This window comes from Thamnophis elegans, chromosome 14 (assembly GCF_009769535.1).
Source record: "Thamnophis elegans isolate rThaEle1 chromosome 14, rThaEle1.pri, whole genome shotgun sequence".
NCBI classification, from domain to species: domain Eukaryota; kingdom Metazoa; phylum Chordata; class Lepidosauria; order Squamata; family Colubridae; genus Thamnophis; species Thamnophis elegans.
In genome coordinates, this window is record NC_045554.1 from 26936844 (window position 1) to 26952051 (window position 15208).

General features: G+C 47.3%; 1 protein-coding gene across 2 annotated transcripts in view; it reads right to left on the reverse strand.

Annotated features, from left to right (window-relative positions):
• CPNE2 (copine 2) overlaps nucleotides 1–11373 on the reverse strand; it is a 135271-nt gene extending 123898 nt beyond the window's left edge. Inside the window, exon 1 of one of the 2 annotated variants that reach the window (XM_032230428.1) lies at nucleotides 10962–11373. Coding sequence is in view for 1 of the 2 variants with exons in the window: in XM_032230427.1 (XP_032086318.1) it covers nucleotides 6312–6318 (7 nt within the window). In the remaining variant the exon portion in view is untranslated. Of the gene's footprint in view, nucleotides 1–6311; nucleotides 6667–10961 lie in introns of those variants that run through there. The other variant, XM_032230427.1, reaches the window with a different exon arrangement.
• Between the last annotated feature and the right edge of the window lie 3835 nt (nucleotides 11374–15208).

Consider the following 15208-nt stretch of genomic DNA (forward strand, 5'->3'; position numbering starts at 1 on the left):
TGCTTCACACGCGCATAGAGTTGTAACAAAACTTAACTTCCATGTCACTTCTGGAGAGTAACACAGCTGAGGCGAAGCAATCCATTCTACCACGCGAATAAGCTGAGAGGATTTAGGTAAGTAAAGCACAAGGGAGGGTGGGCCCACCTGATCATCGGAGCAAACCAATTCGCTCCCCAGCTGATCGTCGGAGCTACCGGTTTGCCCAATCTGGTACAAACCGGCTGAATCCCACAACTACACTCATTTCTGTTTCAAGGCCATTGAGACAGTGTTGTGTGAAGACTTTTCCAGCATGACATCACGGATCTCTGTTTCCTCCCCACCAAAGTGGTACCTATTTATCTACTTGCGTTTGCACCCTTTCAAACTGCTTGGTTGGCCGGAGCGAATTTATTTCTACCCCACCTTATTTTTACAAATAATTTAAGGTGGCAAAGTATCCAGCACACCTTCCTCCACCTCTTTTCCCCCCACAACAACCACCCTGTAAGGTGGGTTGGGCAAAGTCACCCAGCTGGCTGGTTAAGGTCAGATTTGAACTCACCGTCTATCACTTTGTAGCCTGGTTGCCGACTGGTGGCTCCCAGTTTACATGCTCTGCAGATAGTACCCATTTCAAGAAGCTCAATGGGGCTGGATAATTTCATTCCTCCCGTTTAAAGTTACTGAAAGACAGGAGCAGTCATGGTTTCCTCTTAGCTTCACTACCGGTTTGGAAACAGAAGCACATGTGTGCAGTGTGCACGCACTTGCTTTGCTTGTGTGCGCCACTTCTGCGCATGTGCAGAGCACCTGTGATGACATCTGGGCAGGTGGGTGGAGCCTCCCGCCACCAGCTCTACCAGTCAGCACCAGCTGGGCGAACCAGGGCGAACCTGCAGTATACCGCCTCTGGACAGGAAATACTCTTGCAGTTTGGGGAAAGACAGGAATGGACAACCTGGAACTTTGGGCTATATAAATGAGCCCAAGCAGCCAATTGGAAGCTGCAGAATCTTCCTGGATAAGCAAGTAGAAACAATTTCCTTCCTTCCTCCCTCCCTCCTCCTTCCCTATCCTCTCCCCTTCCTCCCTTCCACACTTGCTCCCTTTTCCTGCCCTTTTTATTTCCTTTCTTCCCCACTTTCCTCTCTCCCGCCCTCCTGCCTTCCTTCCTCCTCTCCTTCTCCCCTTCCCTTCCTCCCCATTCTTTCCTACTTTTTTCCTCCTTTCGTCCCTTCCTCTCCTTTCCCTCCTTCTTTCCTCCCTCCCTCCCCCCTCTCTCTCTTCTCTCCCTCCCTCCCTCCTCTGTGGAGTCTGGAGGGGTTTTAAGGGACAAAATAAATTGCCTGAAAGCCCCCACTGATATTTTTTCAGTTTGTCTAACCCCCCCTGATCATGGTTGGCCTATTTACCTTTTTGGCATCTCCTGGGTATGTCCTGGTTTAACATCAGGCTCCTTAAGCCTCCATTTTGTCCCTGAAGCTTCCCCCTCAACCACTTCGCAATATTCAGAATTCAAAATGTTGCCCTCAGCTACCCAAAAACTCTTGCAACTCCACATAATGGGAACGGAATCAGATTGCAAAAAGGGCTTCCTCCTCCTGCACTAACAGAACCAAATAATTCACGACACCGATGTTTTGGCAACTTGAAAAAAAATGTGGCTTCAACTCCCAGAATTCAACTTATCACTGGAGGAGCTTCAACTCCCCCAAAGCCCTTAAAAACCAGCTTTTCTCAAACCCTTTGGGGACCCCACGAGGAGATGCAGGTTGGTTGCCTTGTATTCAGGTTCTGGTTACTTTCTTGAAATCCTGGTTTTTATTTGTTTCATGCTTTATAACAGTTGCTGTATGGTGTTTAATTGTAGGTTGGTAGTAAGCAGCCCAGAGGAATGCTTCATGAAATGTACAGCTATATAAATTTGCTGAATAAACAAAGTTTGCTAAATAAAGGAGACCAGCTCACTGCTCTGGGGGTCTGTAAAAGACACTCAGAGGCAAAAGGTTTGCAGCTCAGCCTTTGACCACAAATATTGCCTTTTTTATGGATCATAAAATAGGTTTTGGTGTCTTTGCTCTACAATCATCAAAACTTACGATTTACGTAATTGCCAGGCTCAATTTTGGTTGTAAGTCGAGGATTTACCCGTAATTCTTTCAAAATGTATGAAACTGTTACCATACCACTGAAATGATAAGAAGGTTATACAATACAGTTTACCAGGTAGATTAGCTACATGCACCGAGGCTAAACCTGGTTAATTTAAATTTAGGGTGGGTTTTTTTGGATCTTTTTGCTGGTTTTATGGATTATGTGAATCCAGAAAAAGAGTCAGATCAACAGACTCAGTACAGCTGGCGGTGTGAATGTGCCACAAACAGTCCTGTCAGACAAGGAAGGTTAAATTTGAATTGAACATGAATATGAATGAAACGTTAAGGAAATATGCAAAGCTGCTTTTCCAAGAATTTGTCATCCCAATCTGGCACCTTCCAGAAAGGATGAGCGACAATTCCCATCATCCTGTCAGACGGGACCCAAAGATAATCTTTACCAACACTGTTACTTTATCCTGAAATAAATTGCCAAATCTTAGGAAAATAGCAATGGATGAATGCTTCTTTAGCTTGTTTACTTTGCTGTAACATAATTTTTTTTAAATCACGTGTGTAAATATTATTTTGGCTGAAGTTTTCTTTATAGGCAAAACCTCATGTAGCACAAGTTATACATCTTTTATTATGCTTTTCATCTACTGTTCCTCCTCCTTTATGCATCTAGGAACCTATGATCCTTTCTCTTTTGTTTTTCTTAATTTGCCTGCATCATAGAACTGATAACCAAATCCTTTTTTTTAGATTATAAATTCACCTGGAAATGAAATGAACTTTCTTTTCCCTTCCTAACCCAACGTCCCAAACACATTGGGGCTGCAAGTCTCCAAATTGTAACACAGAGGGATTGCAGGGTTTCTCAAACTTGGCAACTTTAAGACATGTGGATTTTAACTCCCAGAATTCTCCATGGCTGGCCGTGGAATTCTGGGAGTTAAAAGTCCACACATCTTAAAGTCACCAAGTTTGAGAAACTAGAGGGTCCTAACTCTCCTCTCCTCTCCACTTCCTCCCTCTCCCCTCCTGCTTCCTCTCCTCCCTCCCTCTCCCCTCCCCTGTCTCCTTCATCCCTCTCTCTTCTCCTCTCGTTCCTCTCACCCTCCCTTCCTATTAAAAACACAAAACAATACCAGCAGTTATTGTTATGACCACGACAATAAGAAGAAACCATATACTAAAAGCTCCACTCAAACATGAGCCCCAGATTTGGGATCTGAACCAAGTCTTAAGGCTTTCTAAAACCCCAGGGGAGTGGGGGGTGGTACATTTGATATGTACTTCTTCGCGCCTTTCTGGCTCAGATCTTGCTTTACTTTCGCTGCTTTCTTTTCATAACCAGTAAAACTACTTTTTAATTCCATGAACAATGGAGTTGGGAGTTTTCTTCCTTGGTTATTGATGGAGGCACGCCTGACAGTTCCACAGGGCAGGGTGAGCAGAGAAGACCCCCTTCCCAGCTGCCACAAAATGACAGATTTTAATAGGGGGAACCTGGAGTGCACCCATGCTGCCGCAATTCCCAGCCTGCTTTGTAAAAGTTGCTAAAGGCTGGGGATTATGGGATGTAGCCAGCCAGAATGCACCAGTCTCTATTAGCCTTTGGGTGAGCGCTTTCATTTTCTCCAAAAACGTCCATTCCACAAGACATTCTTTTAACCCAGGTTAAGAGGGAGGCTTTTTTGGGGTGGGGAAGGTGATGCAGGATTTGATCAGTGACGCTCAAAAACTCTGCGCTGATATTGCTTGCGCACAACTAATGAGAACATTTGGCACTTACACAATAAAGCTGGCTTTTAGGAGTCCCTGGTGCTCAATTGGTTGTTAATGAATGAATGAATTAAACATATAGACACACACACCTACTTCTCTTCCCTGTGGTGACCAATAAGCATTCTAATAAAGAATGCAGCTTCTGCTTCCAAATAAATCCAATCTCAATTTCATAACGTAGTGCGTAAATCTTGTGCCAGAGGAAGAAAACCTCAGCTAACCAGGACATCGATCTCATCTTCTCTATAATGCTTCAAAGCCATTTCACTGGCCAAGAATGTTATACAGGCTGTCCTCGACTTACAACCACAACTGAGCCCAAGCTTTCTCTTGTTAAGTGAGTTTGGCCCCATTTCACGACCTTCCTTGACATGGTTGTTAAGTGAAGCCTTGCAGTTGTTAAGTTAGTAACCTGGTTGTTCAGTGAATCTGCCTTGCCCACTGACTTGGGAGGGCGTAGAAGGAGGTCACGTGACTTCAGGACGCTGCAACGGTCATAAGTGTGAACCAGTTGCCAAGCCTCTGGATTTTGATCACATGATGCTGTAAAGGTTGCAATGGTGGAAAATGGTCATAAGTTACTTTTTTTTCAGTTCCATTGTAACTCTGAATGGTTGCTAAATGAACTGTTATAAATCCAGGACTACCTCTATGCCAGAAGTTCCCACCCAAAAATAACTGTTGGCTTCAGTGGGAAGCATTTGTACAGGCAGTCCTTGGATTACAACCTCAATTGGGACCAGCACTTCTATCGGTAAGCAAGGCGCTTGTTAAGTGAATCGTGCCCAATTCTGCTACCTTTTTTTTTTTTTTGCTAAAGGCATTAATTGAATCATGCAGTCGTTAAGTAAATCCAGATCCCTCCCTGACTTTCCTTGTGGAAGGGCCCCAAAAGAGATCCTGTAATTTAACAACCGCATGGTTTACTTAACAACTGCAATGATTCGCTTAACATTCATGGCAAAAAAAAAAATGGGCATGAATCACTTAACAGCCACAAACCCAGTTCCAGTTCTTCATATGTTTTAGCCTCCTGCCCTCTAATCATCTTGGTGGCTCTTCTCAGCACTCTTTCTAGAATCTCAACATCTTTTTTATATTGTGGTGACCAAAACTAGATGCAAGATTCCAAGTATGGTCTCACCAGAGAGCAAGATCTTTGTGTAACGTGTCTGAAGTAGGATAATTGTTGTGGCCCAGCAGGAGCCGTTGGAGCTGCAAACAGACTCCGATAGGGAGGGACCCTATGAATCGGCTCTGGAAGATGTGTAGGACCCTGGACAGAGTTCAGACTCTGAGCAGGGACCAGAGAGGCTGGTTGGCAACCAGGAGGCGCCTAAGGCATGGAGCAGTGGTGAAAGCCAAAGGGACGTCAGGCCCTGGAGCAGTGGGGAGGAGCGAAGGGAGTTAGTCCCAGACGCCAGGCAAAGACGGGCAGATAAGCGCCGACAGCAACTACGGAGATACAGAAGATAATTGGAGCCAGGTGGTTGTGATTAGGCTCCTCCCAAGAGAGTATATAAGAAGAGATTTTGGGAGGAGGCTGTTTGCAGGACACAACTAATATACTAAAGCTGGAGAAGCTCTCGTGTGTATTTCTTATCTGTGGAAGTCTGGGTTGCTGCCAAAGTCTTGTCGGTGTGTTAATTTACTGTGAATAAATTGTCTAGCAGTAATCTTGTGTTGGCATGCCTCACAGTACGGAGGGGGGTCAGAACAGATAACCTGAGGCTGGATATGGATCCTTAGAGTGAAAATTCTGGGGTGATTTGTTCAGTTGACCCATTGGTCTTGGCTGTCCGTAGATAAACAAGTCTAAATCCAGTCACCTTTTGATAGATATGTAAGAATACCATTGCAGCTCAGCTGTAGGCAAAGTGGGACATTTTAAGGCAACGTCTATTCACAGGAACTGAATAACACAATAACAGAGTTGGAAGGGACCTTGGAGGTCTTCTAGTCCAACCCCTTGCTCAGGCAGGAAACACTATACCATTTCAGACAAATGATTGCCCAATCTCTTCTTAAAAACTTCCAGCGCCCACAGCTTCTAGAGGCAATTCATTTTACTGGTTAATTGTTCTAACTGACAGCAAGTTTCTCCTTGGTTCTAGCTTGCGTCTCTCCTGGATTAGTTTCCATCCATTGATTCTTGTCCTGTTTTTTGGTGCTTTGGAGAATAGCTTGACTTCTTCTTTTCAGTAGCCCCTCAAATATTGGAACAATGTTATCATGTCATCACCCCCCCCCAGTCCTTCTTTTCATTAAACTAGACATGTCCAGTTCCTGCAACCGTTCTTCATATGTTTTAGCCTCCAGTCCCCTAATCCTCTTTGTTGCTCTTCTCTCCACATCTTTTTTTTAATATATTGTAGCAACCAAAACAGGACGCAATATTCCAAGGGTGGTCTTACTAAGGCCTTATAAAGTGGTACTTACACTTCATGGGAATTCCTCCAGGATGAGAAAAAGCCAATCGAGCCAGGAATGTTGTAGGATACAACAGACAGTCTGGAAACTCACTCCTTCCACCCTCCCATTCAAGAACAGGAAGAAGGAAACAGGGGCAGCCGCACAAATACAAATTCCTGGACAATGCAGATTTGCATCCAGCTCCTTTCTGTAGTTTCAGCCTGTTTTGCCTATTGGGGAAATCTGTCGTCCAGCTCCGTTCATTCAGTGTGGAAGGGTTTCCCAAGAGCTTCAGGCATCCTTCCAAGTCTTAGATCATTTCTATTTAGGTTTTTAAGAGGCAGGGAGTGTCACCACTGCTCAGTTCTCCACCCGTCTTTGAGACAGCGGAAAAATATTTGGCTTTCCCCATAGTTTGTTTTGTTGGTCTTGCCACTCTAGGACCGCCCTCACAGTTGGAGAGGGCCAAACCTGATTTGACAGAACTGCATTGCCTAACACAGGGATTGCTCTGGAGCCACATGCAGCTCTTTCAACCCTCTGCTGCAGCTCCCTGACGCTCAAAATGTGTGTCACAACTGTGAATGTGCACATCTACCAGCACACAATTTCTTGAGCTTTTTGACCTCTGTTTTGTGGCTCCTGTTCTTTTCTTTTCTGTGGGAAAGGGATCCAAATGGCTTTGGAAGTGTTTACGGTTGCCGACCCCTGGCCTAGCATATCAATTTTGGGAACTTTAAGATGTCTGGTCCTCAACTTCCAGAATTCCAGAGAGCCAAGGTGGCGCAGTGGTTAAATGCAGCACTGCAGGCTACTGCTAGATCAGCAGGTCAGCGGTTCAAATCTCACCGGCTCAGGGTTGACTCAGCCTTCCATCCTTCCGAGGTGGGTAAAATGAGGACCCAGATTGTTGGGGGCAATATGCTGACTCTCTGTAAACCGCTTAGAGAGGCCTGAAAGGCCTATGAAGCGGTATATAAGTCTACTGCTATTGCTATTGCTATTGCTATTCCCCCAGACAGCCAGGGAATTCTGGGAGCTGAGGTCCACGCACCTTAAAGTTGTTAAGGTTCAGAAACACTGTCCTATGAAATTATCCAGAGGTTCCTATAAGCTCATTTCTTACTTGAGTCAGCCTATTTAGCCTAAACACTATCTAGGACACACTGACTGCAATGTGGGTGATGAGTTGGTGGCTGGGGAATTCTGGGAGTTGAAGTCCACACATCTTAAAATCCCAGAATTGCTAAGGTTGAGAAACACCAAATGCCATTTCTCACTCAGCTTGAGCAAAGAACAAATGTATTGGGACATTTTTTTTTAAAATCCACATAACATTATCTATGTGGATATGCGGTGGCACAGTAGCTAAGATGCTGAGCTTGTCAGAAAGTTTGGCGGTTCGAATCCCTAGCGTCGCGTAGTGGAGTGAGCTCCCATTACTTGTCCCAGCTTCTGCCAACCTAGCAGTTTGAAAGCACTTAAAAAATGCAAGTAGAAAAATAGGAACCACCTTTGGTGGGAAGGTAACAGCATTCTGTGCACCTTCAGCATTTAGTCATGCTGGCCACACGACCACGGAGACGTCTTCGGACAGCGCTGGCTCTTCTGCTTTGAAATGGAGATGAGCACTTCCCCCGGGAAGGACTAGCACATATGTACGAGGGGAACCTTTACCTTTTAGCATTATCTTTCTCTCATCTCAAGGCCATGAGTAAGCTACATACATACCTCTTTTGATACATCTGCATTCATTCTAATCCTGACACAGCCATGCCTGAATTACCTGGCACGACTGGCAGAGGACGTAATGCGCGATTGCTCTGAATGACGGTTTGTTGAGCAAGGGATGGTAGGGCTGTGATCCCATGCCTGCAAACCTCTAGCCCTGTGATGGCAAACCTATGGCACGTGTGCCGGAAATGTCACACAGAGCCATCTCCCCAGGCATGTGAGCCATTACCCGTTGCTCTTCTGGGTTCCGGTGCGCCGGCCAGCTGGTCTTCACACACGTGTGAACACCAGAAATCAGAAGAGCAGCCGCCCGGTGTGCATGTGCATGCTGGGAAGATGATCTTCCAGTTTCCGGCGCACTCTAGTGCACTGGCAAGCTGGTCTTCGCGCACGCATGCATGTCAGAAACCAGAAAACTAGGTGGCCACTGCACAGGCGCATGCCGGAGATTGGAAGATCATCTTCCCGGCGTGCACAATGCAACACTGGATGGCTGGTCTTGCACCCCTGTTTCAGCACCCAGTGCCGAAAAGGTTCGCAACACTGCTCTAGCCATTTGCATATTTTTATTTTTTAATTTCTTTTCGTTTTTTTTAACCCGCCTTTATTATTTTTCTAAATAACTCATGTGGCGAACCTGCCTAACCCTTCTTCCTCCTCCTCTTCCTCTTTCCCTACAACCACCACCTTCTGAGATGGGTTGGATATGGGAGATGACTTTGGGCCGAAAGTCTCCCACCCATTTTCCCCCCAAATGTTTATTTTTATTTTTAAAGAAACAAAAACAAACAGACATAAAACACACACAACAACCTTCTTCCATTTCATATAGTGTGTCGTTTGGTTACAAGATTTTATGCATCTTTTCCATGGTCACCACTAACAATTATGTATCGAACCACAAATTATTCATTAAGTAAACCTAAGTACATTATTATCATTATATATCAATTGTTCTACTATAATTATCCCTTAATTATTATCCCTTAGTTATTCTAAGTATTGAATTCATACATACAACATCATTTTGCATCAATAGTTCAACTCCAATTATTATTTCTACATTTTAAACTGAATATTCTATATATTGAGATCATACAACATCATACCTTTACATCGTTCTAATCTGTTTAACAAGGCTAAACCCTCCACCCATTTTTTAGATGTCTAAGGCAGGACTAGAACTCACCATCTCCTGGTGATTGACCCAAAGTTATCCAGACAGATTTCATGTTGAGGTGGGACTAGAACTCACCATCTCCTGGTGATTCGCCCAAAGTCACCCAGGTGGCTTTCGTGTCTAAGACAGGACTAGAACTCACTATCTACTGGTTTCTAGCCTGGTACCTTCACCACTTAAGTATTGTTTTTTAAAAAAATAAACATATATTTCTGTTCTCTTGTGGTGATGAAGATTTTTACTGACTCGATACGATAAGCCTAAATTTTAGTCTGATTCATATTCCGCACTTAATGCACTATGGAAATTCCACATATCAGTTTACTATAATTGTGTAATTGCAGCTGTACTAGTTGGCCTAAGCCATCCTGCTAAGCCAGGGCTTATCCAGCCTGTTATTGTCCCTACTGGAAGCATTAACTGAGATAAATATTACTACTAATAATTACACAAGCTGAAAATCATTGCGAAAAGGACAATAAATAGGATTTTGTGCTGGGATGTGTGAGAAAATGTGCTCCCTAGCCCATTTCCTTTATGATTCAGGAAGAGAAGGCAATGTTTCTCTTTCCCAATGGAGCCTCTCTTGCTTAATTAGTTAATCATTCCTATTATATTTCAGCTCAGTACAAGATCAATTGAGAAAAGCCGAGACTATAAACCTAAAGATCAGAGGTGCAGATCAGATATTATACAAAGCATGGCACCAAAGATACTGAAGCATCTGAAGCATCATCAGCTTGCATTGATTGATTGATTGATTGATTGATTGATTGTCTTTGGGTCCCTATTCTGGAGAGGGGCACTTAGGGCCCTCAGGGGCCGTGAAGGAAAAGGCAGCCCCTGGCCAATCAACCATTATTTAGCGGGGGCAGTAAACCTGGCAGGGAGACATTCTGAGTCCTGAAGCAGAAACAGAATAGGAGAAGGAAGTTGTTACTTCAGGTTGGCGCCTTGAGTGGCTTATACAAAAATAACGGGATGAAAATAAATAAAGTAAGTTGGTTTAGTTTCCCCCTTCTTAGGTCCATGGCCGTTTAAGGCAGAAGGACAGGAATGCTGAGTACGCGTGTCACAACGAAGCCTCCGGGGTTTAGAGAAGCGCCCTGATCCTCACAAAAAAGAAACGATGCGATCTAAGGGTTGGCTAACTTTGACAATCTAAGAACGCAACGCTATTTGCACTCTGCACTTCCCTAGAGGCACGCTCTTCCTCTTCTCTGGACGGCGGCTCTTTCAGCGATTCCGCCTCCCATTTCTAAGCTGTGCCGAGGGGGTGGGGAAAAACCGGCTAACCGGATCAGCAGTTAATGAATGAACCCGACTGGCTACATTCTTACAACCTTCGGACTCCCCAAGCCACGCGAATTCAATCCTTCCAGCTGTTCGCCGTCGGCTCCGGGCGAGAAGAGAGACAGAAACTGAAAGCTACGCCGAGCGAGCCGCGGAAAGGAGCGGCACGAAGACCCGCGTTGGGCGATTCACACGTGAACCTCGCCGCCACACGCGGGCGGCGAGCCTTGTTTGTCCCAGGCTGCCTTTTTCCCAACGCCCCGACGATGAAGGAACGCCCCGGGAACACACGGGGTCCTCCGCGCTAGACACGCATAACGTGTGGAAAGGCCTCCGGGAAGCCAGCTTGCCTCCCTCCAGCCGCTCCGGAGGGAGGAGAGCAACTCCCCGACGCCCGGCAGGCCAAGCAACTCGGCAGGGACGCGCCCAGTCCGACGCTCCCCGGCGCCTTTGCCCTGCCCGAGACTCACCGCTCAGTCGCGTTCCGACGCTCCTCTGGCCGCCGCTTCAGGGCAGCAGCAGCAGCCCGCCGGGACAGGGCATCGCCGCCGCTCCAGGGCTCCCGTCGCCTCGCTCGCAGCGCCGGCCGCTTCGATTCAACGCCCGTCCGTCCGTCCGAGTGACCGACCCAGCCCGGGCTCCGCTGCGCTGCAAGGCTGCGGGCTGGGCTGGTGCGCCAGGCTCGGCGGCCGGAAAGCGGAGGGCGGGGAGGCAGCGGGCGGGGAGGAAGGGGCGGCGGAGCTCAGCTGCCTTCGGGGGGCGGAGAGGCGAGAGCTCGGTGGGGGGCGGCCGCCAGGCTCGGGGCTTCCTCGCCAGCCCAGCCCGCCCGCCCGTTCGCCCAGCCGGCGCGGGGAAGGACCAAGCCCGGCCGCCTCCCGGGAGCAACTCTCGCTTTGGCCGGGGGGCGACGGGGCTCTTGCCATCCGCCGCGCTGTCTCCCGGTTGGGGGCGTTGGGCTCCCACGGTGGGGAGAGGGAAAGAGATCCCGGGGTGGATCTGGCGTGGCTCTTGAGCTGGACTCAATGCGCTGTTGTGCGCGGTTGACCGGGGTTAGGGGTCGTGTGGACCCCGCGTGCCCGCTTCCTCTCGAGGGAGCTCGGAGCGCGTTCTCACGCGCCTCCTCCACGTGGAGTCGCCCCGAGCTCTCCTAAAGTTCAACAGGTATTTGCTCCTCTTTCTCCGAACGGGATTTTGCACACACCCCCTTCGATGCGGGGACTCTTCCTTCCTTCAAGGGGTCTGAAGTCAGTGTTGGGTCTGAGAGCCGCCCAGGTCCCCGGTCACTCCAGGCCGCTGCGAGTGCGGAGGCTCCTCCTATTTGTTTTTGTTGTTAGTTGCGAAGTCGTGTCCGACCCACCGCGACCCCATGGACCAAGTTCCTCCAGGCCAGAGGTCTTCAAACTTGGCAACTTTAAGACTTCTGGACTTTAACTCCCAGAATTCTCCAGCCTGGAGAATTCTGGGAATTGAAGTCCACAAGTCTTAAAGTTGCCAAGTTTGGGGACCCCTGCTCCAGACCTTCCTTTACCATCCTCTAGAGCAGTGTTTCTCAACCTTGTCAACTTGAAGATGTCTGGACTTCAACTCCCAGAATTCCCCAGCCAGCATTTGCTGGCTGGGGAATTCTGGGAGTTGAAGTCCAGATATCTTCAAGTTGACAAGGTTGAGAAACACTGCTCTAGAGTCCATTCAATCTCACTTCGATGACTCTATCCAGCCACCTCATTCTCTGTCGTCCCCTTCTTCCTTTGCCCTCCATCGTTCTCAGCATGAGGCTCTTCTCCAGTGAGTCCTTCTTCCTTCTCATTAGGTGGCCAAAGTTCTTGAGATTCCTCTTCAGGATCTGGCCTTCTAAAGAGCAGTCTGGGTTGATCTCCTCTAGGACTGACCGGTTGGATGGCCTTGCAGTCCAAGGGACTCGCAGGAGTCTTCTCCAGCACCAGAGTTCAAAGGCCTCCATTCTTTGGCACTCAGCCTTCCTTATGGTCCAACTTTCACAGTCATCCATTGCAACTGGGAAAACCATAGCCTTGACTAGACACACTTTTTTTGGCAGGGTGATGTCTCTGCTCCTCCTATACCCGCATTTATATCTGCGTTTAACACAAAGTAGGACTGACCTCCGTGTGAACCAGCATAAGCTCTTGCTAAGTGTGCCCGACTGGTTCTTGTGGCGCATTAATGAGCCTCCTGCCACTTTTACCCACAAGGGAGTCCATGTCACTTTATATGGATTTAGTTATTTGGGGGGGCAATGCATTTTGCCCCTTCTATGGACTCCTTCTGGCCTTTCCAGCCACTTGTTGCCAGCGCATTCTTGTTGTTTCCTGGTGGCCTTTATAGATTTCACACATACATGCTCTGCTCTATCACTTCCCAGCTTAATTATTCTCTTGGCATCTCAGCTATTCTGGAGTTGCTTTGCTGCTTCTGAGCTGCTTCTGAGCCTTGTTTATGGGCCAACCACACAAGGAGCCCCAAACCACTACCATCCTGAGGTGAAATTAAGGAGCACTCTGCCTCTCTCTCTCCTTAGACCAAGGCTCTCCAACCTTGGGCACTTTAAGCCTGGTGGACTTCAACTCCCAGAATTGGCTTGGGAATTCTGGGAGTTGAAGTCCGCCAGGCTTAAAGAGCCCAAGGTTGGAGACCCCCTGCCTTAGAGACCACAATACAAAAAAGACGCTGTGACCCTAGAAAGAGTTCAGAGAAGGACAACGAAGATGATAAAAGATCTGGAGGCTCAATCTGGAGGCATGATGCAAAGATCCTGCTCTCTGGAAAAAGGTCTAATGCTGGAAAAAGTGGAAGGAAGGAGAAGAAGAGGACAACTACTGGTAGTATGTAGCAAGATGAAGGGACTCCTTTTGAGTAGTGAGGGGGACATTGTTGGAAAATTGGGAAGACCAGGTTAGGGAAAAATTACCCAGAAAAATATTGATGTGTTCGCTAAGTCAACACCAAGTTAATGGCACACAATCCATCCAAATCAGTCCTATGGTTTAGCCAAGACAACCAGATGGATGGTGAACTCACCAATGGCTCAGCCTGGGAGGAAGGCTAGGACATAGCATAACCGGAAGGGACCTTGGAGGTCTTCTAGTCCAACCTCTCTTCAAGCAGGAAACTCTATACCAGTGATGGCCAAACTTTTAGTGTTCAAACCAGAATGTGTGTGCATGCGCTTGCTGGCCCAGCTGGTCTTTGAGCTTCTGGCATGCTCATCCGCACCGGTCAGCTGGCCTTCGCATGCACCGGAGCACCGAAGACCAGCTGGCCAGCACATGTATGCCTGTTTTGGGGCTGTTTTCAGGCCATTTGGAGGGCATTTTCAGGCTGTTTTGGGGGCTGTTTTCTGGCCGTTTTGGGCTGTTTTCCAGTGCTCTAGCACCTGCAAATACCAGCTCTGGAAACCAGAAGAGCAGCTGGCGACACAGCATGTGCCCACAGAGCAGGCTCTGCATGCCTTCTGTGGCATGTGTGCCAGAGATTCGCCATCACGGCCCTATATAATTCTGGACAAATGTCCAATCCTTTTTTTAGAAGCTCCAGTGATGGAGCACCGACAACTTCTGAAGGTAAGCCATTCCACTGTTTTAACTGTTCTCACGGCCAGGAAAAACATCGGTGGAACTACTTACCTCCAGAAGTTACGGACAATTTAGATATCACTGGACATTCTACCTGGGGTCACCCATTCCTTGTTGAGACGGGTGGGGAGATCATGCTTACTACCATCGTAGACCACCCTCATCAAAGAATTACGGTGAGCAAAAATTGCATATCAAGCAAATGGAAAGAGGTATAATTCAAGGGTGGTGTGGTTAGATTTTTTTTTTTTTGTATTGGAGAAGTAAATGCATTTTCGAAGACCAAAAAGATTCCATGAATGACACATTGGTTCAGACAACCTGGATTCACACCCTGGTTTGTTTGTTGAAGCTTAGCGTACCAAACATATGTTATCATGCCCAGATGGCCAAGTTAAGTAGGCAGGAAACCTGTTGGCTGCTACGCCGTGTGGGAATGGTGACCCGGAAAATTTATGATTGCAGTCACATGGGGAAGTGTCAGATATTAATCACACACACATCCCTCACAGCACAAGCACACAAGAAAAAAGTGCCATTCTTTTCGTTTCTCTGTCATGTGGATATTTGTATGAAAATGAAGGAACCATCACTATTTTGTATTATTAAATATTTACGTCAATTCGTTTTACCATCAACCCCCAAAGTCTATTATTGGCTCTTCTGCTCTCCATACACAATATTTGTACCCTATCATCACTTTCTCCTCCCTCTCTCCTCCCTCTCCCTACCTCCTTTCTTCTCTGTCATCCTTCCCTTCTCTACTTCCCCTTCCTCTCTCCTCTTTCCATTCCTTTCTCTCCTCCTCTTCCCCCCTCTGCCCTCTATCACTCTCTTCTTCCCCTTACTTCTCTCTCCTCTTTCCACTCCTTCTTTCTCTCCTCCTCTTCCCCCCTCTGCCCTCTATCACTCTCTTCTTCCCCTTACTTCTCTCTCCTCTTTCCACTCCTTCTTTCTCTCCTCCTCTTCCCCCCTCTGCCCTCTATCACTCTCTTCTTCCCCTTACTTCTCTCTCCTCTTTCCACTCCTTCTTTCTCTCCTCCTCTTCCCCCCTCTGCCCTCTCTCCTATCACTCTCTTCTTCCTCTTACCTCTCTCTTCTCTTCCACGGATGTTGTGATGATTTTT